This window comes from Salvelinus sp. IW2-2015, linkage group LG23 (assembly GCF_002910315.2).
Source record: "Salvelinus sp. IW2-2015 linkage group LG23, ASM291031v2, whole genome shotgun sequence".
NCBI classification, from domain to species: domain Eukaryota; kingdom Metazoa; phylum Chordata; class Actinopteri; order Salmoniformes; family Salmonidae; genus Salvelinus; species Salvelinus sp. IW2-2015.
The window spans coordinates 43,520,409-43,545,879 of NC_036863.1; the positions used below are offsets into that span (position 1 = coordinate 43,520,409).

The following is a 25,471-nucleotide window of genomic DNA, read 5'->3' on the forward strand; positions in this document are numbered from 1 at the left end:
AGCTTGACCAGCATCAGACTAGCACTGACCAGCATAGACCAGCATATGGTGGTAGGAGAGATAATGAAAGGATCCTCAGCTCAGTAAAATGCAGAGTAGTTCAGTACACAAAGCCAACCATTCATTTCCTTTCACGCTCTTCATCTAGCTTTCCTACTGAATGAAAGATAATCTGATTCCTTCCAGCCAGGACAGCTCTGAGATGAGGTCAATAACACCGCTCTCCATATTGCCAGCAGATGTTTCAAGGTCAAAAAGCAGCGAGGCCATTTCCTGTTGTTGTCTCTCTAATTATGATTATCTTAGCGTACTGAACCCACCTCGTTAGGAGCTAGAGGAGAGGAGAGCCACCGGTGGTGGGTCTGCCTTGTCTTGTCATCTTCTCCGCACATGTGGTGGTGAGAGCAAGACAGGGCAGACAGTCATCCTGGTAACTAGTTCTGCATTGACTCCAGTGATTACCAGGGATTCATTCTCAGACGCCCGTTTTGCCCTCAGAACAGTCTCAAATTCGTTGGAGCATGAACTCTACAAGGTGTCTTGATACACATGGGAAACGGTTGAGTGTGAAAGGCCCAGCAGCGTTGCAGTTCTTGACACAAACCGGTGCRCCTGGCACCTACTACCATACCCCATTCAAAGGAGCTTAAAACTTTTGTCCATGTCTTGTCTCAAGGCTAAGAAATGTCTTGTCTCCTCCCCTTCATTTAAATGGATTAACAAGTGACATCAATACGGGATCATGGCTTTCACCTGGATTCACCTGGTCAGTCTATGTCATAGAAAGAGCAGGTGTCCTTAATGTTTTGTACAATCAGTGTATATTTTACCTTTAGACCTCCTTGTTGAAAGGAGAGTCATTAACAGGGGTGCAACTTTCACCGGGGACAGAGGGGAATTTCACATTCTGAAATTGCATTTTTGTCCACCCCAGTTTTATCATTGGAATGTGATACAAAACGAGGCAACGGAGTGCACTAGGACGATGCTTCTACACCTGCATTGCTTGCTGTTTGGGGTTTTAGGCTGGGTTTCTGTACAGCACTTTGAGATATCAGTTGATGTACGAAGGGCTATATAAATAAATTTGATTTGATGCGGACGCCTCTGAGCGGTGGAGAAGGCTGTTTTGGAGTGTTTATCCGACTGGATAATAAATTAATAATAATAATTATGCCCCCCTCACTTCTAAAAYCAATGTTGTGCCACTGGTGATTAATAATAGCTCACTAGAGCTGGACAATAATTGCTATTATTGTTTTTCTTTGCATTTTGTTGTGTTGTTTTGCTCTATAAATGTAAATTGTTATAATTAGCAAAAAATACCATCTCAGTAGATGCTACTGAAAAGCTTCACTAATTTACTCGAGGACTTTTTGTTGTATTTGTATAAATAATACCATCTAGTGGATGATCAATTGAATTGCCCCGCTCTTCACTCAGGTCCATCTATGCTTGTTGTTGTTTTATAAAACTTGAGATTTCCTTCACAGGGTCCACCTGGTCGAGATGGAACTGATGGATTAGAGGTAGCCTATGTTTCAAAGATGATTTTGTATTTCTGATATAATAAGGTGCACAAACACAAACACTCTCTCCCACACACACCACATCACAGTATTCCCTTTCCTTGAGCCCTACACTTTGTTTCATGTTTCTTTTTCTTTCTGGTTAGGCTGGTATTGTTTTAGATTTTTCTTTCTTGTTTTTCTTTTATATAATTATAAAGCAACTTGGGTCCTTGAAAAGCGCTATATAAATACCATGCATTATAATAATAATTATTGCATTTGGCCCCCCATCCTTCTGATAATGTGTCCTCTTTACACAGGGACAAATGGGTCCTCCTGGACGACAGGTAAAATATCTACATTTCTCACTTCCACACGTACCGTTATACATGTACGCTACAGTTCAAAAGTTTGGGGTCACTTAGAAATGTCCTTGTTTTTGAAAGAAAAGCACATTTCCTGTCCATTAAATAACATCAAATTGATCAGAAATACAGTGTAGACATTGTTAATRTTGTAAATGACTATCGAAGCTGAAAACGGCTGATTTTTAATGGAATATCTACATAGGCGTACAGAGGCCCATTATCAGCAACCATCACTCCTGTGTTCCAATGGCACGTTGTGTTAGCTAATCAAAGTTTATCATTTTAAAAGGCTAATTGATCATTAGAAAACCCTTTTGCAATTATGTTAACACAGCCTAAAACTGTTGCCCTGATTAAAGAAGCAATAAAACTGTCCTTGTTTAGACTAGTTTTATTGCTACTAGGCCAGCATCCCAGAGTCGCCTCTTCACTATTGACGTTGAGACTGGTGTGTACCATAATGTGTACCATAATCATTATCATATTTTTACAATTGTTTTTAATATATGGGTTTTTGCATGTACATTGATTGATTGATTAATCTTATGCTGCACAAAGATAAATAACAACATACTAATCCAATCAGTTAGTTCGATTTATTGCACCGATTACTGAAATGGTTGTCCCAGTTTAAATGRCTTAGGTAGTCTCCTCGCAACGYATCTAACCCTGGCAGTTATTATGAATGCAGGTTGTGGGTGAATACAAATTCCAACTGTAGGAAATCCTCACTCTGGCTGGATTCCAATAGGAATCACGCATCACTTTTCAAGCCAGCATAATGTGACTTGCAGGTAGGGTTGCAAAATTCTGTTAACTTTCCCACATTTCCCAGGTTCTCCAGAAATCCTGGTTTGAAAATTCCTTGAAACTGGAGGGAATAGGCAGGGCATCTGGAATCTTTCAACCAGGACACCTGGGAATTTGAGGAAATGTACTGGAATGTTGCAGTGCTACTTGCAGGCATGATCTGGCTTGTAGGCCACTGTATTAGGCCACTGTGTTAGGGTAAAACTACTGTAGGTCTCAAAATAAGGCCTGATGAGATATGTAATGTATTGTCATAATGAGTTGAATATTTATGGTAACATTCACCAAGGAACTCAGTTGGTTAAGGTCACAGGACTGAAAATTCAACAACCATGTCTCTGTCATTAACAAATACAGTCATGGGTGGTAACTCTACAATTTACTCGAAAAGGCATGACACAGTGCGAAATAATAATTGCGGCRTGGCTTAGTCTGGGGGTGTGGCTTTCAGCTAGTTATTTYTGGCCACCTGTGAGTGGAAGTGTTGTACCAGTTTAAGTGATYTATTGTAAAGGTACGTTTTTGTCATTCACAATGAACAAATGGCTTTGTCACTGTGGTGGTAACCTATAAAGGCAAAAAAAAACAAGCTTTTGTTCCTATGGACTATATGTAATGATGGTACTATCTGAGGTATGAACTGGGGTACAATTACATGAATGTACCTATAACTAAAGGTACAAAGGATGACCATACAGGGTACCATGTCAGGGACAAGCGGTTGTACCCTTTTAAGAACAAATCTAAACCTTTTTCTAAGAGTGTATAAAACCTGTGGTTAATGAATAATAATAATCTAATGTCTTGCAGTTAATTAATATGTTCCAATCTGATGTCTTGCAGGGTGAGGATGGACAGCATGGCATGCTTGGACCACAGGGGCCTCCAGGGCTAAAGGTGTGAAATATTATTATTCCTTCCTGTTCCTCCTCTCCCTTCTCTTTCCCAATCTCACTCTATCTCCATGTCTGTGACAGGGGGAACAGGGRCATGCTGGTGACCAGGGCAGGAGTGGCCTTGATGGACTACCAGGGATGAAGGTAAAGAGGAAGAATCGTAAATGGATATCTTGAAATATGAATATACAGCCATGTGTCAACTCACAGGGCTTGACCCTATGTATTGATGCACTGGAATGACAGGCATGCTGGGGTTCCACTGTGTGTATTCACTCTATGTTCTCGTTCAGGGGGAGAAGGGGGAGACAGGAGACACAGGGCCTCAGGGGGACATGGTGAGTGGCTCCTCATATCACACTCTTTGACCTAAAGTCATCTACTGTGGGTCTATGAACAACTATCTGCATTAGACACATCTTCCAAGATGATACATTTATCTATCTTCATTCATTCACTCTGTCTCCCTCTGCAGGGCTTACCCGGAGAGAAGGCTGTTCTTGACTCCTATGACATCGGCCTTGGCCATGTCTTTCAGGTGAGTTCTTAATTGGGTTCTTTAAAAGTTGATCTGGAACAACATTCTGCATTGTACTGCGACCCCACAAATTCAGATTGTACTATTTTATTAATGATTAAAAGTATCACACACCATAATATTATTCTAGGTATGCATTATGTATAACAGTCCCCTGTGCAGTACAAAGTCTCACTTTCYTTTTCTACTTTTCTACRTTTTATTATTCCTGCAGGGCCCCCCAGGGCCACCAGGGCCACCAGGAGGACAAGGGCCAAAGGTGAGAGTTGTGTTTGAGAGGTGGCTGAGTGGTTAAGGCGATGGACTACTAATCCATTGTGCTGTGCATGCATGGGTTTGAAACCCATCCTCTTCTGTGGAAGAGATTTTGTTCTGGAGAGATTTGTCATTGTAGCCTATTTATTGTATCTATTATACGCAATGCACAGTATGTTGTTTATATTATCTGACTGTAAGTTGTTCTAGCTAAGAGTGTCTGCTAAATGACCAAAATGTCAATGTATCAAATATGTTGGCATATCCAGCATTGGTGCAATGATCTACAGTATGGCTTTGGTTTATGGATTGAYGATAGGCACACACACGTTTTCCTGTCTCCTTCATGCCAACAGGGAGAATCAGGCTCACATGGTGCACCTGGAGCTGATGGGGATAGGGTAAATGACATGACTCTGTAATAATGAATTGTTATTGTACTAGACATCATTGTATCCACCTCATGTTGTGCCTCCTCTCTGTAGGGAGCCAAAGGGGAAAGAGGTGATGATGGGATGCCTGGAGTGGCAGGGGAAAAGGGAGAGAGGGGTCTGACGGGCCTAACTGGGCTTGCGGTAAGTGGGATATGGGCTGTGTCCTGATGGATACCCAACGGACTATGGGCATGACATGGCWGTCTAGTATCACACTGCCTTGTAGATTTTGTCCATATAATGTATTTTTTCTCTCTTAGGGAGCTGACAGCAAAAAAGGAGAGAGAGGAGATTCAAGGTTTGAGGACAATCTGGTCAGTAATGTTTTAGATACCAAACTTGTATCTATACCAAACTGTTAAGTGTGATATCTCATGGTCGAGTAGTGTTATAGGATTGTGTGACCTCTGGTTATCCTAATGCTCTCTGCTTCAGGCCCAGATTATCTCTATCGCTGGCCCTCCAGGGCCTCCCGGACCTCCTGGGCTCCAGGGATTCATGGTGAGTAACTGTCTTCTTAATAATAGGGGGATATCAAAAGCTTAAACTCTCTAGATACCAATGTTCTCTCTGCAAAGAGATGACTGTCAAACATTCCATACTCAACCTGTTCTCAGAGGAACCTAGTAAATCCCAATGTCTACTTTGTTGTAAAATGTTTTTAAATGATCTATGTGCTTTAATATGCTCTTGTGATGAACAGTGTTTACAAAGAGAATGAGATAACACATTGTGTTTTTCAGGGACATCATGGAATGCCTGGCCCCAAGGTGTGTTGTCAGGGCCCTGATCTCCTCCTGCCCCTAGAATGACACAGGATTCTTTAGGCTACTAAAGCTGCACTGGAATGCCCTGTCATTCAAAATGTTGCCTTAACAGATAATGAAAAGCTGGATGTTAGAATAGGGGATGAAAATTGTACTTGCACAAGGAAATGAAAGCACTAGCTTGAAATTGTGCTTTTGTCAATGTCTCACAGGGGGAACCAGGTGAGATAGTGAAAGGAGAAAAGGGGGATGCAGGTGACAGAGGACCTCCTGGGTTAAGGGTAATTATATCCTATTCTGTCTCACTCGTACTGCATGTTAGGGTTGGGGTGCATTCGGAAATTCTGAATTTAATTCAATTCAAYCYATTAATTGAAATTGGAATTTGAATTGGACACCCCCCACAGGAAGCAGAATATGAATTACATTTCAATTAAAGGAAGTGGAATTCAACATGAAGCATGACAKTCTCATTCCTTTGACTAGTCTTTTATCTAAAGCATCTGCCATTTATTGCTGCAAAGAATACCGATGTCATTTCAAACATTAGCTTGCTTACAACTCAAACATGTCACACAGAATTATGAATTATTATAAACCTACAAAAGAATCTTCGAACATGTCCAGACTACTAGAATTATTTAAATTCATTTACAGAGAATGAGTCTTTAAAAATCTCATGTTTCAATCATATTGATTTTTTTTTTTACATAGTATTGATCACTGTATGTCAAAATATACATGAGCATAGTTTTCCAGGCTCAGATCCCAGTTCAGATCCTGGATGAGCTCCCAGGACCATGTTTCGAGTTTCATGTTGGGTCTTCCAACGAGTGCTGCAAAAGTTGGGTGTTGCCCATTGCCCCTCTAGTGCCTACCACCCAGAGTCTCAAGGTGTTCTTGTTGAGAGTCTATGAAGTTTATGTTGAGAGCTTACTGCTTTGAGTTCGAAAAAAGACTGGGATGAAGGGGTCCCTCTTTTGCTGTTTGCAGAGTGGGAGGTTTTTCAAGAATCTCTTGGTTACAGTCTGAATGAACTCGTGTTTGGACATCATGTCAGAGGTATGTTGAGCTTGTAAGGTGGTTGCAGAGAGGTGGTTGCAGGACCATAACCCAAAAACGAAAACAATCCTGTATCTGATCTTCCCTGTTTTCATTTAGCTCCACTTTTTGGTTTGCTTCCTGTCTAAGTTTGGTGTGGGTTTTCTTAATTTTGTTTGCCTCATCTTGGGCAAATTTAGTGGGTGCCCATRATGGGAGTGGTGTCATTTAGGTCCCAGTTGTTGTTGCTAGTCAACTTTCCGTAGACACCCCCATGAGTGTCTTTCAGAACCCCTCCTAGAATCCCACCTGTTTCGTTTGAATTGTTCTTTGTTAGTTTCCCCTTCTGTTTGAATGACAATTTGGGGTTTCTTGCTAGGGAACGTAACAAAACAGGGGCTCGTTGCACATGCCGGTTCAGCTATACTGCTTTGTTGGAGGAGGAAATCCTCTCAGAGAGAGAGAGGCTGATGAAAAGGCTGCTACGGGTAGTGTGGTGAGTCCCATAGACGTGCAACTGAGGGAGTTAGAACTAAAGACAAAGTTGGAGCCAGACAACAAGAACATTCTGGAAGTACTCYGAATCAGAAATTGATCTTGGTCGGAACAGCCGGCTTGAACCGCCTTTCAACAAAAAAGGAGTTGGATGTATATTTTACTCTGTTTGAGGGGATTGCCACATCCCTAAAATGGTCACGAGATATCCTCCAAAGTGTTCTTGTGGGAAAAGTTCTTGACCAGAGCTCAGATTATGACACTGTTAAAGCTGCTATCCTTCAGGCTTATGAGTTGGTCCCAGAGGCATACAGACAACATTTCTGTAAATTATGAAAGACAGAATCACAAAGCCATGTTGAATTTGCAAGGGAACAAGCATTACTTTTTGATCGGTGGTATGGTTCTCAAGAGGTCAAGGAACTTGACGATTTAAAAACCCTCATACTGCTCGAGCAGTTAAAGAATTGCCTTCATGAAAGGGTTGCTACACTACATGACCAAAAGTATGTGGAGACCTGCTAGAACAGCCTCCAGTCTTCTGGGAAGGATTTCCATTAGATGTTGGAACATTGTTGTGGGGACTTGCTTCCATTCAGCCACAAGAGCATTAGTGAGGTCGGATACTGATGTTGGGCGATTAGGCCTGGCTCGCAGTCGGCGTTCCAATTCATTCCAAAGGTGTTTGATGGGATAGAGGTCAGGGCTCTGTGCAGGCCAGTCAAGTTCTTCCACACCGATCTTGACTAATCATTTCTGTATGGACCTCGCTTTGTGCGTGGGGGCATTATCATGCTGAAACAGGAAAATGCCTTCCCCAAACTGTTGCCACAAAGTTGGAAGCACAGAATCGTCTAGAATGTCATTTTATGCTGTAGCGTTAAGATTTCCCTAGCCAGAACCATGAAAAACAGCCCCAGACCATTATTCCTCCTCCACCAAACTTTACAGTTGGCACTACGCATTGGGGTTTAGCTACACTACGCTTTCGGTTTTAGCTACAGTTTTTGGTTTCTTGCTAGGGAAAGTAATAATAGTGATGTGTAGAATAAATTAACCATTTGAATATCGTTGAATTACATAATTCTACTTTAATTCTGCTTCCTGTGAGGTGTGGCCAATTCAAATTATATTCAAATTCAGTAATTACATTGGAAAAAATTTGGAATTAGCAACTCAATTCAGAATTGTCCCCAACCCTGCTGCATCTAACATCACGACCCACATAACAGATGACACTATTTCTGCGCACAGGGTATTCAGGGTCTTCCAGGTTCTACAGGATTGGTTGGTCTCCCTGGCACCATAGGGAGAAAGGTTAGCAGTATTTTTCATATGCCCTGTTTGTAGAGGATACGGACATGGCATCAGAGTCCCTTGCAGTATTTTTCAAAGTAAGCTGCTTCAGAATTAACTTCAATCATATTTCATTTCAACAGGGAGAGCAAGGATTGCCGGGATTAGATGTAAGTGTGTCTAAATCTGTCACACCCCCCCCCCCTGATACTAGTCTGGTTGATAAAGACCCTTCATTAACCACTACTTCTCTCCATGTCAGGGTTTCCCCGGGCTGATGGGAGAAAAGGGGGACAGAGGGGACAGAGGAGATAAGGTGTGCATCAGCCACAAGTGGCTACTGTGGCTACGTTTATTAATCTTCTATTACCTAGCATGTTATAGTAAAATCTGGAGAAGACTTTGATGCTCGACGAGAGATTTGTCTCCTCTGTGGTCCTCTCTAGCAGTTGGTAGAGCATGGTGGGTGCAACGCTTGGATAGTGGGTTTGATTCCTGGAAACACTCATACGTAAAATGTTTTTATGCAGACCTGAGTAAGTCCCTTTGGATAAAAGTATCCGCTAAATATATTATTATATATTATTGTTTTGTCACTCTTCTCTCTCAGGGTGACAGGGGGATGCTGGGAAAGAAGGGACTGAAGGGACAGAAGGGCGAGGAGGGCCCCCCTGGACTGGACCAGCCCTGTCCTGTGGTATGTCACTTCTTCCTGTCGCCTCTCCGCTCACTCTTCCTCAAACACTGTCTTTTCATTCAAGGGCAAACCCCTATTTCTCTAAATAACACAATTATTAGGTTACATTTGCTAGAGCAGAGTTTGTGTAAGGGATAATCAATGAGGGTCAATGCATTCTATGGAAAATAATGAATGGAGTGGAAAGTGTGTTCCATGACACGCTAGTGGAGTGGAACTGACCTACGTCCATGGAGTACCGTTATTTTCCAGAGAACGCATAGAGCCCTGAGTTGATTATCCCTTTCATACCATGGCTATAATTTAACACATTTGCCACTAGAAATGTGTTCATTTTCCTGTAGAAATGTGTTCAACATCTACTGAAGTAGCTAGAACGTTTACTAGATATCTACAGTAGTTGCCATGGTAACCAAACAAATAGACTTGCTAGTTTAGCTAACCAAACCATCAGTTCTAGCTTGCTATTATGAAAATCGAATTCAACAATAGCAATACTGTTTTCAATTTGACTTTTTCTTTCAAAAGCAGCTCAAACAAAACATGTATAAATGATCTATAGTCATTATATTATTATACTGTGCAAATATACAACGCGGGCTATATAGGGAAAGAATACACACTCTAGAATGCCCTTTAAGACAATTAGAAACGCCTATTCAAAAATGACAATGGTATAAATAAACTATAAACTGTGTGGTTTGAGTCCTGAATGTTGATTGGCCGACAGCCGTGGTATATTAGACCGTATACCATGGGTATGACAAAATATTTTGTTTTACTGCTCTAATTATGTTGCTAACCAGTTTATAATAGCAATAAGGCTCCTCGTGGTTTGTGATGCATGGCCAATATACCACGGCTGTCTGCCAATTTGTGTTTGTTTTGTGTTTTTTCACCTTACATGACTGTTTCGTGTCGTTCACTCTCTTTGTTGTTTTTGTCATTTAGTGTTCAGTTTATTTATTAAAATTAACATGGACACTTACCACGCTGCGTTTTGGTCCGATCCTTCCTATTCCTCATCCGACGATCGTTACAACGGCGTTGCGTCGTGCCTAAGAACAGCCCTTAGCCGTGGTATATTGACCATATACCACACCTCCTCGGGCCTTATTGTTTTTATATATCCATTATCCATGAGCTGTTCACATACTGTACATTTTTATATTGACATTGACTTCAGAAGAGACCAACCTACCATCYCAGTGCTGGAGATTAACGKACAGATSACTGAACGAGTAGAGGACTATAAATACCTAGGAACCATCCTTGAACCACAAAGCTCTCCTTCAAAAGGAACACCAAACATATTTACTCTAAATGTCAACATTCTTGTTCTTGAGGAAGTTTAATGTACACCAATCCATCCACCAAGCATTTTATAAATGCTTTATAGAATCCATGCTATCGTTTGATATTGTGRGGTAGTTTGGTGCTCTAGGAMACACTAGTCAGAACCCATTGAACAGGGTAACAAAAATCAGTGGGAAGGTCATTGGAGAAAGCCAGGAACGCACACACTCCATGACGGGGCACAGATATAGATATCTGGCATACAAGTCCAAGAGGGCAGCTTCTAGTTTTATGCCAACATCCATCAAACTCCTCAATTCTTGAAGTTCTTATTTTTATTGGGATATATACTGAACAAAAATATAAACACAACATGTAAAGTGYTCRTCCCATGTTTCATGAGCTGAAATAAAAGATCTTTACATCCCTGTTAGTGAGTATTACTCCTTTGCCAAGATAATCCATCCACCTGAAAGGTGTAGCATATCAAGAAGCTGATTAAACAGAATGATAATTACACAGGTGCACCTTGTGCTGGGGACAATAGAAGGCCACTCTAAAATGTGCCGTTTTGTCACACAACAAAATGCCACATGTCTCAAGTTTTGAGGGAGCGTGCAATTGGCATGCTGACTGCAGGAATGTCCACCAGAGCTGTTGCAGTGAATTTAATGTTAATTTCACTACCATAAGCCACCACCAACATCGTTTTAGAGGAGTTGGCAGTAACATTAAACAGTATGTACAACCGGCCTCACAACCACAGACCACGTGTAACCACGTGTAACCACGACACTTCTGATCTACGGGATCGTCTGAGACCAGCCACCCGGACAGCTAATGAAACTGGATTTGTACAACCAAAGAATTTCTCCACAATCTGTCAGAAATCTTCTCAGAGAAGCTCATCTGCCCGCTCGTCGTCCTCACCAGGGTCTTGACCTGACTGCAGTTCGGCATCGTAACCGACTTCAGTGGGAAAATGCTAACCTTCGATGGTCACTGGCAAGCTGGAGAAGTGTACTCTTCACGGATGAATCCCGGTTTCAACTGTGCCGGGCAGATGGCAGCGTGTATGGCGTCATTTGGGCGAGCAGTTTGCTGATGTCAACGTTGTGTACAGAGTGCCCCATGGTAGCGGTGGGGTTATGGTATGGGCAGGCATAAGCTACGGGCAATGAACACACAACTGCATTGTATTGAGGGCAATTTGAATGCACAGAGATACCGTGATGAGGTATTGAAGCCCATTGTTGTGCCATGGAAGCTGAAAATGTCCCAGTTATTCCATGTCCTGCATACCAGACATGCCACCCATTGAGCGTATTTGGGATGCTCTGGATCGACCTGTACGATAGTGAGTTCCAGTTCCCGCCAATATCCAGCAATTTTGCACAGCCATTGAAGAGGAGTGGGACAACATTCTACAGGCCACAATCAACAGCCTGATCAACTCTATGCGAAGGAGATGTGTCTCGCTGCATGTGGCAAATGGTGGTCACACCAGATACTGACTGATTTCTGATCCATGGCCCTACCTTTTTTTAAAGGTATCTGTGACCAACAGATGGTAATCTGTATTCCCAGTCATGTGAAATCCATAGATTAGGGTCTAATGAATTTATTTCAATTGCCTGATTTCCTTATATGACCTGTAACTCAGTAAAATCTTTGAAATCAATATACCACACCTCTCATTTACGCCTTGTCCCTGCCTGTCTTCCTGCTCTCTGTGATGCAGTTGTAGCCATAATTTGCCAGCATCAAACCAGCAAGACTCTGCATCTTTGGTCACTGTAATATGGCATTAGTTAATAGATGGTTTGATGGCATGATTGTGGTGTTAGATATTCCTCCTCAGACTGTGAATTATACAGTGACATTTGGGGGGTCTGTATTCTTCTCACTGGACTTCCTGTTATTTTCTGGGCCTAATAGTAAAGGCTTGCTTCATCCTGCAACGAGCCATAGTTTTTATAGCCTGGTATCCTTGATCAACCAAATCTAAACTATATCTCTAGGGAAAATACATAACGATTCGTCGGGTTGAATGTGTCCTTCACGGTCAAATATGCATTTAAAACACGCTTTTATCCAGGGTCTCCTTTTTTCCGCCTGTATAATAAGTGGGAGATTACATGGTAGCTTATTCAGTCTCATGTGACTGTGTGGTCTAGAATGGGCTTCAATGGCTGCCCATGGGAGACCCTGGATAAAAACATGTTTTAAATGCTTATTTGATAGCGAAAGACACATTCAACCCGACGAATAGTCATTATTGTTGCCAGGGGTTGGAACTTTTTCAATAATTTAATTCTGAACATAACCATGATTTTTTTTGGTTACGTTCCACTGTTCTGACCAGCAAAATAAAGTTCGGAACCAGTTTGAAACAAAAGAAAAGTGTCGGTTTATATCGTTCCTTTCTTTTCCTTTTTTCCCTTTTTTTCTGTAATATTGTATACATTTACATTTAGCTCGACATTAAATTACTTCAACAGTCAGTGTGGATAGAGCAGCTTGCTATGGAGTGGGTAAGCTATTTACATGCATTTGATACACGAGTGTAGGGCGTGAGATGCGACTGAAATTTTGCGGGTGGGGAGAGAATGAGAGAGGGTGAAGGAGGAGGCTTGGCTAGAAGTGCTGGGCATCTTGTTGTAGTGACATGCATTATCTAAATTAGGCCCTCAGAATTATACCGACGGGGGAGCAGCTTCTATGAAGGAACTTTGAATGTCTTTGAACTTTAGAGAGTTGGCTTTATGTTGGACCAGCTACTGTAGCTAGCTAGCTAACAAGCTTGTGTTTCCAGAATTAAAATAAAAACACGTTTTACCTTTTGTTGTTAACAAATTCAAACGTGATTACTATAGTATCCTTAACAAGCATTGAAAAGGTTCATCCATTCTCCTCTAATAACAAATCTCTCTCCTTAATTTCTGAATCATGCTTACGTCAGTAGGCTACTAGACTATGCTTGGAGGGGAGGGACAGTTAGCCTACGCACATACTGGCAAAGGTTTTTAGCAGGCAGGCAGGCAGGCAGGCAGGCAGGCAGGCAGGGATAGGAATAAACTTCTGAGGGACAGTGAGGTCTTTGCATATGTGCTTTGTTGCGTTTTTTTGTGGGACTGGAAAAAGATACCTGGAACTTAAAATAACATTATTAACCAGTGCCCATGCTTCTAAAATAACGGTTCTGTTCTGGAACAGTATAGATCACTTTCGTTCTCGGTTCTGATTCTGTATCTCGAAAAATATAGTTATTTTCCGGTTTTTGGTTCTGTTCCCTGAACCATTTCCAACCCCTGATTGTTAATATAGATATTGGATATGCCTCTGTTGTCTGGAAACATTATTTTGGTGAAACTGAATATTTTAGATTTGGTTGATCAAGGACACCAGGCTACGGAAGCTTCCGCAAAGAGCCGTCTGTCTGTAAACAATGGCTCTTTGTGTGATGAAGCAAAGTAAATACATGTATTTTAACAGTAAACATGTATTACCTCGTGATGTTTTAATCTGATTGTCAAACAAATCACTTAAAAAAAGTAGGCTACCTGCGCACATTTGTCCACTCCAAAATRACTCCACATCCAAACAGTGCACTGTGAGCATGCCATTTGATGAATGGAAAGATACTGTTACAAAATACCAAAAAGTGTAATGACATTCGGCGATTGTCATTAGGCCTACACTCTGGTAGCCTGAATTAAGTGATTTGTCTTGTTGACAAATTTACCTTTTTTGTAAAAACAAAAGTTGAGACACTTGAAATACGGGACACAAATTCAGCTGTCTGTCCCGAGCTCATCTGGAAACTGTAAGGGCCCAGTTGATACAATGTTGCAAGTTTGCTAGCGAAAGTTCAAGACAGACAGAGAGCGAAGCAGACAGGCAGAGTAGAGCGATGAATATGACTGAAAGAACCTGAACCAACTACATTTTAAAGAAATAGGAGATTGGTGAAATTAGAAGGGGGGAGGGAGGCTGAGCCTGGTCCTCCTACCACTTTGTTGTTACAAGACACCCGTATTTATCTGTGGGCAATGCAATACTGCATGTTTGTTTAATGAAGGTGTTTCTTTTCTATCACCAGGGTCGGGATGGATTGCCCATACCAGGGTGTTCGCATAAGGTTTGTACAGCAATAGTACTTCTATGAGGCTCTGTTTGCTTGGCCTGCTCTGGCCCAAGTAGGCATTTGGCTCTCTTGGGGGAGTTTAAGAAGTTTTATACAAAGGGTGGGTCTAATCCTGAATGTTGATTGGTTAAAACCACATTCCAGCCGGTGTCTATTCCACAAGATACCACCAAGTTACCACCGTCTAAATCTATAACGTTAAAATGCCTATTTACTCTGTTCCATCTGACTGCGCAATTTTCATCAGCCCAGCCAAGCAATTTATCAACTTGATCTCCACTATAAAAAGCATCTAGACATTATCTCACATTTCTTTTAGACTAACATTTAGTTTCAACAGGGGAGATTTGTATAAACCTTGYGGTCTGGCTCTCCGACATTTGCAACATTGTTTCAGTATTCAAATTCGATCTCCAGCTATCCCATAGTAATGAATGTGTCTGGAGTTGGGACGAGACAGACAGACAGCGCTTCTCTGCCAGTTTAAATCATGAATCAGCTGGCATAATTTTTATGGATATATACAAATAAATGTCAATTGAAAAAAGGTAAAACAAAGTGCAGCTAGTTTGCAGTCTTTCCAGCTTCAGTTTGAAGTGATTGTGTTAGCTGTGTTGTTGGCTAGCTCCTGCTTTGAACAACAGTGTCCTGACAAGTGAGCACGTGCTATACCAGGCAAAATCGCGCCTCATTCGCTTATTGTTATGGATGTATCCAAATAAATGTCACTAGAAAAAAGCTTAAACAAATGCAAATGGCGCTACTTTGCCGTTATTCTGGCTGCACTTTTTGACTTGACTGTAAATTAGCGGTAGTTGGCTAGCTAGGAAGCAAGGGATAAGAACGTTGCCAGCCAGTACGGCAATAGAACATTTAGAACAAACGACTGGATACAGAACAAAAAGACTGAACGACTGGGTCGCAACCGAACCGATAGAACGAACAACCAGCCGGCTTGGGTAGCAACCCTAGATTTGCGTCGGGACTATATCTTGTATGGATGAAATAGTATGAATAAATGAATCAAAATAACGTTTTTAATTCAAATATGTAAATCATTATTTGAATATGTTGTTAACCTGTTGTATAAAAGTGATAATGCCCTCGAAGCCGGTGTTTGGAGGATATATCGTCTCGGACCGAACAACAATCGTGCCAATATATCCACCAAACACCGGCTTCGAGGGCATTATCACTTAAATATTTAATCTTATATAGTGTACAGCAGTGGTTCCCAACCAGGGGTATGTACTTGGTGAGTGTGACCAGTGAGTGTACTTGGCCTACCCACTGGGGGTACTTGAGAAGACATGAGTCCATAAGCCTACTGGTAAAATATGCACGAGGGGGTACTTCAGGGGTACTCTGGGCAGAGAAAAATTCAGCTGGTGGTACAGTAACCGAAAAAGGTTGGGAACCACTGGTGTATAGTATGATTGTACAGTATAATGTACCTGCTAGTGAATGTGTGTCTCTGCTCTTGCTCTTTTTCAGTGATGAGTTACCTGGGACATGGGATCTGTACATATCGATATATATTTTTCAACTAAAATTCAAGTGTAGTTTTTTTGTCGTTGCCAATTCCTATTTAATATGTTGAGGTTTTCATATTGGAATTTGGATTGTGCGTCTATCACAATCAATATTTTTTACTTTTTGCATATGAAAAGAAAACCTTTTTTTGTTGTTGTTTAGAGATTAGGTAGAGGAAAGATATAGTGCACACAAAGAAGGAGACTGGTTACAAATGGAAAGGAGCAGCAAATGCACTCAGCTCCAGATGGAACATTTTTGCTGCTTACAGTATATCTAATCGGGGAACCTCAAATATAGTATTAACCTGAAATACAGTATGATTGACTAACAGACTCACTAGTGTTCCCACATGGAGATACAGCATTGGATTGTGCAACTCAGCCTGCACCTTGCAAATGAATTCTACCCCATCACTCCTGTGATTGTTGTTTGCTTTGAAAGAACCAACCGTCATGGCATGGGCCCAATGCCATGCGCCTATCCCAACGTACAGATGTAGGCTCTTAATTTGAGCCAGTTTGCTACAGCAGGAAAATAATCCTGCAGCAACAGGAAATGCGAAGTATTATGTGGATTATAATTAATGGACATTTTTGTAGGGGTTGATAAACATTTTGTTATGGCAAATCAAGTTTGACATTTTTAAGTGGAAATTACAAACTTTAGGAGCCTTTTWAAACCTCAAATACATTACAAGTTTGCGTGTCCTGCYGTGCAGGAARATTCTCAGCCACAAAAGAGTGATCAAATTAAGATCCTACATCTGTATGGGGAAGCACAGATGATGGCCCTCACCATGGAACCWTTGTTTGCAATAATTTTCCTAAATGTGCTTAATGTATAGATCATTATTGGTCTAAAGAGTTGTAGGATGTTTATGATGGTTTCAAAGTTATTGCTGAGTTGTTGCATCAAATGCTTTTTTCATTMCTCTGAGTGCTCTAACCATRCTATGTGGAGTTAATTGACACAGAACACTGTACAACTTTTTGAATTAGGCCTATCATGGAAAATGTATGATAGCAATCCTAAAAATGTTTTGAAGACTTTTTACATCTGACATCAAGGTAGACAAAAACATCTACCTATCAAACCTACCTGGTTGGCTGATTGGGTTAAATGTTTGTTCTAGGACATGCCGTTTTTAAGTTGTCTGTCATATTAAATACTATTTTAAATGCACATTGTTGTATTCTTAATTMTGAAGTTCAAGTTGCATTGTACTTTATATTGTTGGTGGCCTACTTTTTTCATTTTTCTTCATTTTGTAAATGCTGTCGGTTGGTGTCGCTTCTGTCCATTGAGGTATAAAACAACTGTAGACTGCTCGGCAAGGAAGGGAGGATGAACGAGCAATGACGGTGGTCATCTACACCAGTGTTTCCTAAACTCGGTCATGGGGCTCTCACTGGGTGCATGTTTAGTTTTTTTTGCCCTAGCACTACACAGCTRATTCAAATAACCAACTCATCATCAAGCTTTGACTATTTGAATCAGCTGTGTAGTGCTAGGGCAAACACCAAAACGTGCACCCAGGGGGGGCCACAGGACCAAGTTTGGGAAACCCTGATCTACACAATATAAATGCTGCTGGTGTGAACCAGGTGGACTACTGCTATCATCGCGGGCGGCGCGAGTCTGATCATGAGACCGATCAACGATTCAGAACTTTCTGAGATCAACCAACCAGCTAGGGGACCTGCTGCTCTATTATTGCACATRAGTGTTTAACTACAATGTTTTGTCCTATCTGTTATTTGTGTAACTTTGTCCAAAGGCTGGAATGTCTGGTGAATTGATGATTTGTGCCTTAGCAGGTCTATTGCCTAGCCTTCTTTCTGTAGCTTATAGGTGTATATGTGTACAACTGAATGCATTCAACTGAAATGTGTCTTCCGCATTTAACCCAACCCCTCGATTAAGGCAACGGGGGGCTGCCTTCATCGACATCCACGTCATGGACGCCCGGGAAACAGTGTATGTTCTTGTTGTTTTGTTTTGAGGGCCACAATGGAAATACGTTTTAACTTTTTCTTTAAATGCATTAATCCACATGCATGGTTGTATTGTGTTTTTAAATGGTCAAATAAAAAAAGGGGAAAAAAGCTAATTGACCTTATAAGAAGCTAGCTAATCTGTTGTAAGAATCTTTAGCGATAGATCTATCTACATATCAGGAACTTTGTCATTCCTCCTCAGACCTCATCCCTCCCCTAGTCAAATATCAAACTTGCACTAGTCAAGCATCACCCCTCCTCCTCACTTGTAAAGCGTCACCCTCAGTCCTGCATTGGTCAGTTATCACCAATATGGCAGAATTCACACAAATCTGACCGTGCATTTAACCAAGGCAAGGTGACTGGGAACATGGACGTGTACAAACTGACCAGTTATGACCACCGTAAGACAATCAAATAGTCAAAATGACAGTACAGGGACAAAGTCGAGTCGCAATTAAACGGCTCCGACACGAGACGTATGTGGCAGGGACTCCAGACAATCAAGGATTATAAAGGGAAAGCCAGTCATGTCGCAGACATCGACGCCTCGCTCCCGGACAAGCTAAGCACCTTCTTCACCCATTTTGAGGCCCCCGCCACTCACAAGGACTGTGTGCTCTCATTATCTGTAGCCAACSTGTGTAAGACATTAAAAGCGTGTTAACCCTCGCAAGGCTTCCGGCCCAGAAGGCATCCCAAGCCGTGCCCTCAGAGCATGTGAAGACCAGCTGGCAGGAGTGTTTACATATTCAATCTCTCCCTATCCCAGTATTTTGGCCCCACTTGCTTCAAGATGTCCACCATTGTTCATGTACCCAAGAAAGTGGAGGTAACTGAACTAAATGACTATCACTCACTTCTGTCATCATGAAGTACTTTGAGACACTAGTTAAGGATCATATCACCTCCACCTTATCCGACACCCTAGACCCACTACAACACTTTTTATTGACTATAGCTCAGCCTTCAACAACTTAGTGCCCTTCAAGCTCATCACTAAGCTCAGGGCCCTGTGCAACTGGATCCTAGACTTCCCGATGGGCCGACCCCAGGTGGTGCAGGTAGGCAACTACACATCTGCCTCGCTGATCCTCAACACAGGTGAACTGTGGTAAACAATCAAATTGTAGAAACACCTCAAGGATGACCAATGGAAACACGATGGACCTGTATAATGATAATGGCGCCGGAGGTGATGGCTGCCATTTTACGGTCCCCTAAGCAATTGTACTATTGTGTGTGTTTTTGAAATATTATTTGTAACATGTTTTGTACATAATGTTTCTGCCACCGTCTCTTAAGACCGAAAAGCACTTCTAGATATCAGGACAACGATTATTCACCCCGTACTGGAAGAAGAGTCGGACACAAAGGATTTACTCCAGACACTCGATAAGGCCCTCATCCTCGTCATTTGCAGGATAAAGACACAGAGATATCGGGGACGTAGGTCTGGGTGCCTTGTAAGGATCGGACGGCGAGTGGGTAATCTGCCTTTACCATTGTTCCAATTAGCCAACGTACAATCATTGGATAATAAAATAGACGAACTACAAGCATTTATATCCTACCAACCGGACATTAAAAATTGTAATATCATATGTTTCACCGAGTCAAATCAAATGTTATTTGTCACGTGTGCCGAATACAACAGGTGTAGACCTAACATTGAAATGATTACTTACAAACCCTTAACCAACAATGCAGTTTAAAAAAAAGAAAAGAAAAAAAAGAAGAAATAAAAGTAACAAATAATTAAAGAGCAGCAGTAAAATAACAATAGCGAGGCTATATACAGGGGGTACCGGTACAGAGTCAATGTGTGGGGGCACCGGTTAGTGGAGGTAATTGAGGTAATATATACACATGGGTAGAGTTATTAAAGTGACTTATGCATAGATAATAACAGAGAGTAGAAGCAGTGTTAAAGAGGGGGGCAATGCAAATAGTCTGGGTAGCCATTTGATTAGATGTTCAGTAGTCTTATGGCTTGGGGGTATAAGCTGTTTTGAAGCCTCTTGGACCTAGACTTGGTGCTCCGGTAGCGCTTGACGTGCGGTAGCAGAGAGAACAGTCTTTGACTAGGGTGGCTGGAGTCTTTGACAATTTTTAGGGCCTTCCTCTGACACCGCCTGGTGGAGAGGTCCTGGATGGCAGAAGCTTGGCCCCAGTGATGTACTGGGCCATATGCACTACCCTCTGTAGTGCCTTGCGGTCGGAGGCCGAGCAGTTGCCATACCAGGCAGTGATGCAACCAGTCAGGATGCTCTCGATGGTGCAGCTGTAGAACCTTTTGAGGATCTGAGGACCCATGCCAAATCTTTTAAGTCTCATTAGGGGTAATAGATTTTGTCGTGCTCTCTTCACGACTGTCTTGGTGTGCTTGGACCATGATAGTTTGTTGGTGATGTGGACACCAAGGAACTTGACGCTCTCAACCTGCTCCACTGCAGCCCCGTTGATGAGAATTGGTGCGTGCTCGGTCCTCCTTTTCCTGTAGTCCACAATTATCTCCTTAGTCTTGATCACGTTGAGGGAGAGGATGTTGTTCTGGCACCACGCGGCCAGGTCACCTGACCTCCTCCCTATATGCTGTCTCRTCGTTGTTGGTGATCAGGCCTACCACTGTTGTGTCATCGACAAACTTAATGATGGTGGTGAATTCATGTGACTCGGTCAATAAAAAAGTGGTCAGATGACGCAGATGCTAAGCTACAGGACTGTTTTACTAGCACAGACTGGAATATGTTCCAGGATTCTTCTGATAGCATTGAGGAGTACACCACATCAGTAACTGGCTTTATCAATAAGCGCATCGATTTGCATTGCCCCTCCCCCCTCTTTTACGCTGCTGCTACTCTCTGTTTTTTATCTTGCATAGTCACTTTATCTCTACCTACATGTACATATTACCTCAATTACCTCGACTAACCGGTGAAGCCGCACATTGACTCTGTACAAGTACCCCCTGTATATATTGTTATTTTACTGCTGTTCTTTAATTATTTTGTACTTTTATTTTTTACTTATCTATTTTTTACTTAACACTTATTTTTTTCTTAAAACTGCATGGTTGGTTAAGGGCTCGTAAGTAAGCTTTTCACTGTAAGGTTGTATTCAGCGCATGTGACAAATAACATTTKACTTATATTGTGTGTAGATTGATGAGGGGGAAATTATTTAATCAATTTTAGAATAAGGCTGTAACGTAACAAAATGTGGAAAAAGTTAAGGGGTCTGAATACTTTTTGAATACACTGTATATTCATTTAACACTGGTTACTTTAATAATATTTACATAGTGTTTTACCCACTTTATATATATGGTACCTTCAGAAAGCATTCACACCCCTTTACTTTTTCCACATTTTGTTGTGTTACAGCCCAAATTTTTAATTGATTAAAAAAAGTGGAATTATGTTTTTTTTTATGTTAACAAATTATTCTAAGTATTTAACCCTTTTTGTGGCAAGCCTAAATAAGTTCAGGAGTAAAAATGTGCTTAACAAGTCACATAATAAGTTGCATGGACTATGTGTGCATGATTTAACATGATTTTTGATTGACTGTCACATCTCTGTACCCTCACATACAATTTATCTGTAAGGTCCATCAGTCGAGCAGTGAATTACAAACCCAGATTCAACCACAAAGACCAGGGAGGTTTTCCAATGCCTTGCAAAGAAGGGCATCTATWGGTTACAGATGCACATATATCATACCCCCAAGACATGTTAACTTCTCACCATTGCAATAACAGGGGAGGTTAGCATTTTTAGGGGGGTATGATATTTGTGCATCTGTAACTTTCTCACTCATCATTATTCATGATTCATTCAGGACTATCCGTAATCATGGTAGCATCAACATTAATGTAGAAGTGTTTAGAAACATATTCTATTCTTATTTACAATAAAAGGGACTCCAAATTGACACTACCATTCATTTCTATTGGGCACAAAGTAATCTGAAACACAATCAAAACAAACAGCAAATGCATCCAACGAATTTGAAGACTCTCAAGCTTGATGTAGTGATTGCGTGCTGTGAATATCGGACCAAATACTTATTTTCTTTACTACTTTAATACACATATAAGTGAATTTGTCCCAATACTTTTAGTCTCCTAAAATGGGTGGACTATCCTAAGTGTACAAAATATTAGGAACACTTGCAGTTTCCATGACATAGACCAAGTGTCAAACTTATTCCATCGAAGGTCGAGTGTCTGCACGTTTTCGCTCCTCCCTGAGACTTGGTTGATGAATTAAGGTCACTGATTAGTAAGGAACTCCCCTCGTTGTCTAGGTCTTAATTGAAAGGAAAAACCAAAAGCCAGCAGACACTAGGCCCTCCATGGAATGAGTTTGACACCCCTGACATAGACTGACCAAGTGAATCCAGGTGAAAGCTAAAATCCCTTATCAATCAGTGTAGATAAAGAGCTTTGAGCTAAGAAGGCGCAACAGCGCCTCTTCAACCTCAGGAGGCTGAAGAAATGTGGCTTGTCACCGAAAACACTCACAAACTTTTACAGATGCACAATCGAGAGCATCCTGTCGGGCTGTATCACCGCCTGGTACAGAAACTGCTCCGCCCACAACCCTAAGGCTCTCCAGAGGGTAGTGAGGTCTGCACAACGCATCACTGGGGGCAAATTACCTGCCCTCCAGGACACCTACACCACCCGATGTCACAGGAAGGCCAAAAAGATAATCAAGGAAAACAACCACCCGAGCCACTGCCTGTTCACCCTGCTATCATCCAGAAGGTGAGGTCAGTACAGGTGCATCAAAGCTGGGACCGAGAGACTGAAAAACAGCTTCCATCTCAAGGCAGACCGTTAAACAGCCATCATTAACATTGAGTGGCTGCTGCCAATATACTGACTCAAATCTCTAGCCACTTTAATAATAAAAAAATTGATATTTCACTAGTCACTTTAAACAATGCCACTTTATATAATGTTACATACCCTACATTACTAATCTCATACTCTATACCATCTAAATCAAATCAAMTTMATTTATAAAGCCCTTCTTACATCAGCTGATATCTCAAAGTGCTGTACAGAATCCCAGCCTAAAACCCCAAACAGCAAGCAATGCAGGTGTAGAAGCACGGTGGCTCGGAAAATCTCCCTAGAAAGGCCAGCACCTAGGAAGAAACCAGGCTATGAGGGGTGGCCAGTCCTCTTCTGGCTGTGCCGGGTGGAGATTATAACAGAACATGGCTAAGATGTTCAAATGTTCATAGATGACCAGCAGGATCAAATAATAATAATCACAGTGGTTGTAGAGGGTGCAACAGGTCAGCACCTCAGGAGTAAATGTCAGTTGGCTTTTCATAGCCGATCATTCAGAGTATCTCTACCGCTCCTGCTGTCTCTAGAGMGTTGAAAACAGCAGGTCTGGGACAGGTATCACATCCGGTGAACATGTCAGGGTTCCATAGCCGCAGGCAGAACAGTTCAAACTGGAGCAGCAGCACGGCCAGGTGGACTGGGGACAGCAAGGAGTCTTCTGCATCTTGCCTATGCCGCACGGCCATCGCTCATCCATATGTACATATTATCATTAATTCCTTTACACTTGTGTGTATAAGGTAGTTGTTGCGAAATTGTTAGATTACTTGTTAGATATTACTGCACAGTCAGGACTAGAAGCACAAGCATTTTGCTACACTCGCATTAACATCTGCTAACCATGTGTATGTAACCAATAAAAATTTGATTTGATAACACATTAGAAAAATCCATGTACAGTGTTTGCAAATGTAGAAGATTAGATTGAGTTAAGGCAATRAATAGACCATAGAGGTGAAATAATTTCAATTTAGCATTAACACTGGAGTGATAGATGGGCAGATGATGATGTGCAAGTAGAGATACTGGGGTGCAAAAGAGCAAGAAGGTAAGTAATAATATGGGGATGAGGTAGTTGGGTGTGCTATTTACAGATTGGCTGTGTACAGGTACAGTGATCGGTAAGCTGCTCTGACAGCTGATGCTTAAAGTTAGAGAGGGAGATATAAGACTCCAGCTTCAGTGATTTTTGCAATTCGTTCCAGTCATTGTAGGGATACCCATGGTGCTGGAGATCAGAAGTGTCTGGTGAGAGAAAGGCAGGTTGAGGTTGCCAGGATCAGAGTAGTTCAAAAGGTATYGTATGCTGAGGCAGTGAAGAGAGTAGTAGAGGAAGATGGGTTCAGGGCGAGAGATCCTAAGAGGCTCCCTGTGAATAGGGCCAGGCCAATAGAGAGTGATAGCAATAACATGTGCTTCAGTAAGGTAGCCATGGTTATCAACTGTGCCGCAGAAATGGAACGTAAATCACAGTAAATAGATGTATTGGTGGCAGCTGCAGAGAAGTACTTGTGTGTACGAGATTTTACTGCAGAAGAGTTACAAGATGTGTTGAACAATAGTGTCCCATCCTCCCAGGCTGCCAGCCTAGTGTAGAATCAGATAGGGACAAGTAGTGGAATAATGGTGAGGTTTTAATGGGTGTAGGGTCTGTTGGTATGGCAATTTTTCTTCCCTTTTCCCTATCTTTTGTCACTTCCCTTTTTGTGTCATAAAGTGTAATGAATTCACACTCCAGAACAGTAGACGGAAACACAGAGCAAGAGAATAGAAATAGATGAACACTCCAGTCCAGTAGGTGTCGATGAATCCACCTTTCAGTTGGTTGTGATCCGCAAATACAAATTTAAAGAAGAATATGTCTACAGCTGTAACAATGGCCAGATATTTCGCCGGATATATAAATGTGAAGCATCCGTTTGGCGTTTCCACTCACTACCAAATTTGGTGAAGAGAGGAAGCCTGCAGTGGGAGAAGACGATGCGGGATTAATTTTGACCGACATTCTGCACATTTACTCCTCGATTTAAATATGAGATCTCAATACAGTTTTCTGTTTCCGAAACTAAAATATGTAACAAACAGAGTGGACTACGCTATGTAAACTTTACCCTTTGCAACTTTTTCAAAAAATGMCGTTGTTTAGAARGAGTGCAAGGGCGAATATAGTTATTGCACAAGCGCACTTCACAGAGTAGGCGATAATATGCAAATAATGCTAGAACGYGCCAATAGGACCTCGCTATCTCGTGCTTCGCTCTGACCACCACCTTGCTTCTTCTCTTTACCTCCTTGCTTGTTATGATTAATTTCTTCCCATTGGAAATGACAGGCTCTGGTATATCTTGGGTTGGTTAAAACAATGTTTGATATGCCTTCTTTCTCAGGCTGACGCCCGTAAATACGTACCCCAACTGCGTCATTTCCGTTTGTAAGATTTTTTGGGGGTATTCCTTCTCGGATGTCCTGTAAATTACTGGATTGAGCCTGTAAAATAAACTGACCTAAACAAGAACAACG

General features: G+C 41.6%; 1 protein-coding gene and 1 non-coding gene across 2 annotated transcripts in view; both read left to right on the plus strand.

Moving 5' to 3' along the window:
* Positions 1-17,269, plus strand: part of LOC111950930 (collagen alpha-1(XXIII) chain) — a 39,994-nt gene extending 22,725 nt beyond the window's left edge. The window contains exons 10-28 of the mRNA XM_070434537.1: positions 1,494-1,529; positions 1,832-1,858; positions 3,533-3,586; positions 3,667-3,729; positions 3,879-3,923; positions 4,061-4,123; positions 4,338-4,382; positions 4,735-4,779; positions 4,864-4,953; positions 5,073-5,126; positions 5,248-5,313; positions 5,556-5,582; positions 5,792-5,860; positions 8,370-8,432; positions 8,555-8,581; positions 8,674-8,727; positions 9,022-9,108; positions 14,507-14,545; positions 16,046-17,269. Of these exons, the coding sequence (XP_070290638.1) occupies positions 1,494-1,529; positions 1,832-1,858; positions 3,533-3,586; positions 3,667-3,729; positions 3,879-3,923; positions 4,061-4,123; positions 4,338-4,382; positions 4,735-4,779; positions 4,864-4,953; positions 5,073-5,126; positions 5,248-5,313; positions 5,556-5,582; positions 5,792-5,860; positions 8,370-8,432; positions 8,555-8,581; positions 8,674-8,727; positions 9,022-9,108; positions 14,507-14,545; positions 16,046-16,048 (957 nt within the window). The 3' untranslated portion in view covers positions 16,049-17,269. The remainder of the gene's footprint in view (positions 1-1,493; positions 1,530-1,831; positions 1,859-3,532; positions 3,587-3,666; positions 3,730-3,878; positions 3,924-4,060; positions 4,124-4,337; positions 4,383-4,734; positions 4,780-4,863; positions 4,954-5,072; positions 5,127-5,247; positions 5,314-5,555; positions 5,583-5,791; positions 5,861-8,369; positions 8,433-8,554; positions 8,582-8,673; positions 8,728-9,021; positions 9,109-14,506; positions 14,546-16,045) is intronic.
* On the plus strand, positions 4,397-4,478 carry trnas-acu (transfer RNA serine (anticodon ACU)). Its single transcript has one exon. It is a non-coding gene; the product is annotated as a tRNA-Ser (tRNA).
* Positions 17,270-25,471: the final 8,202 nt, after the last annotated feature.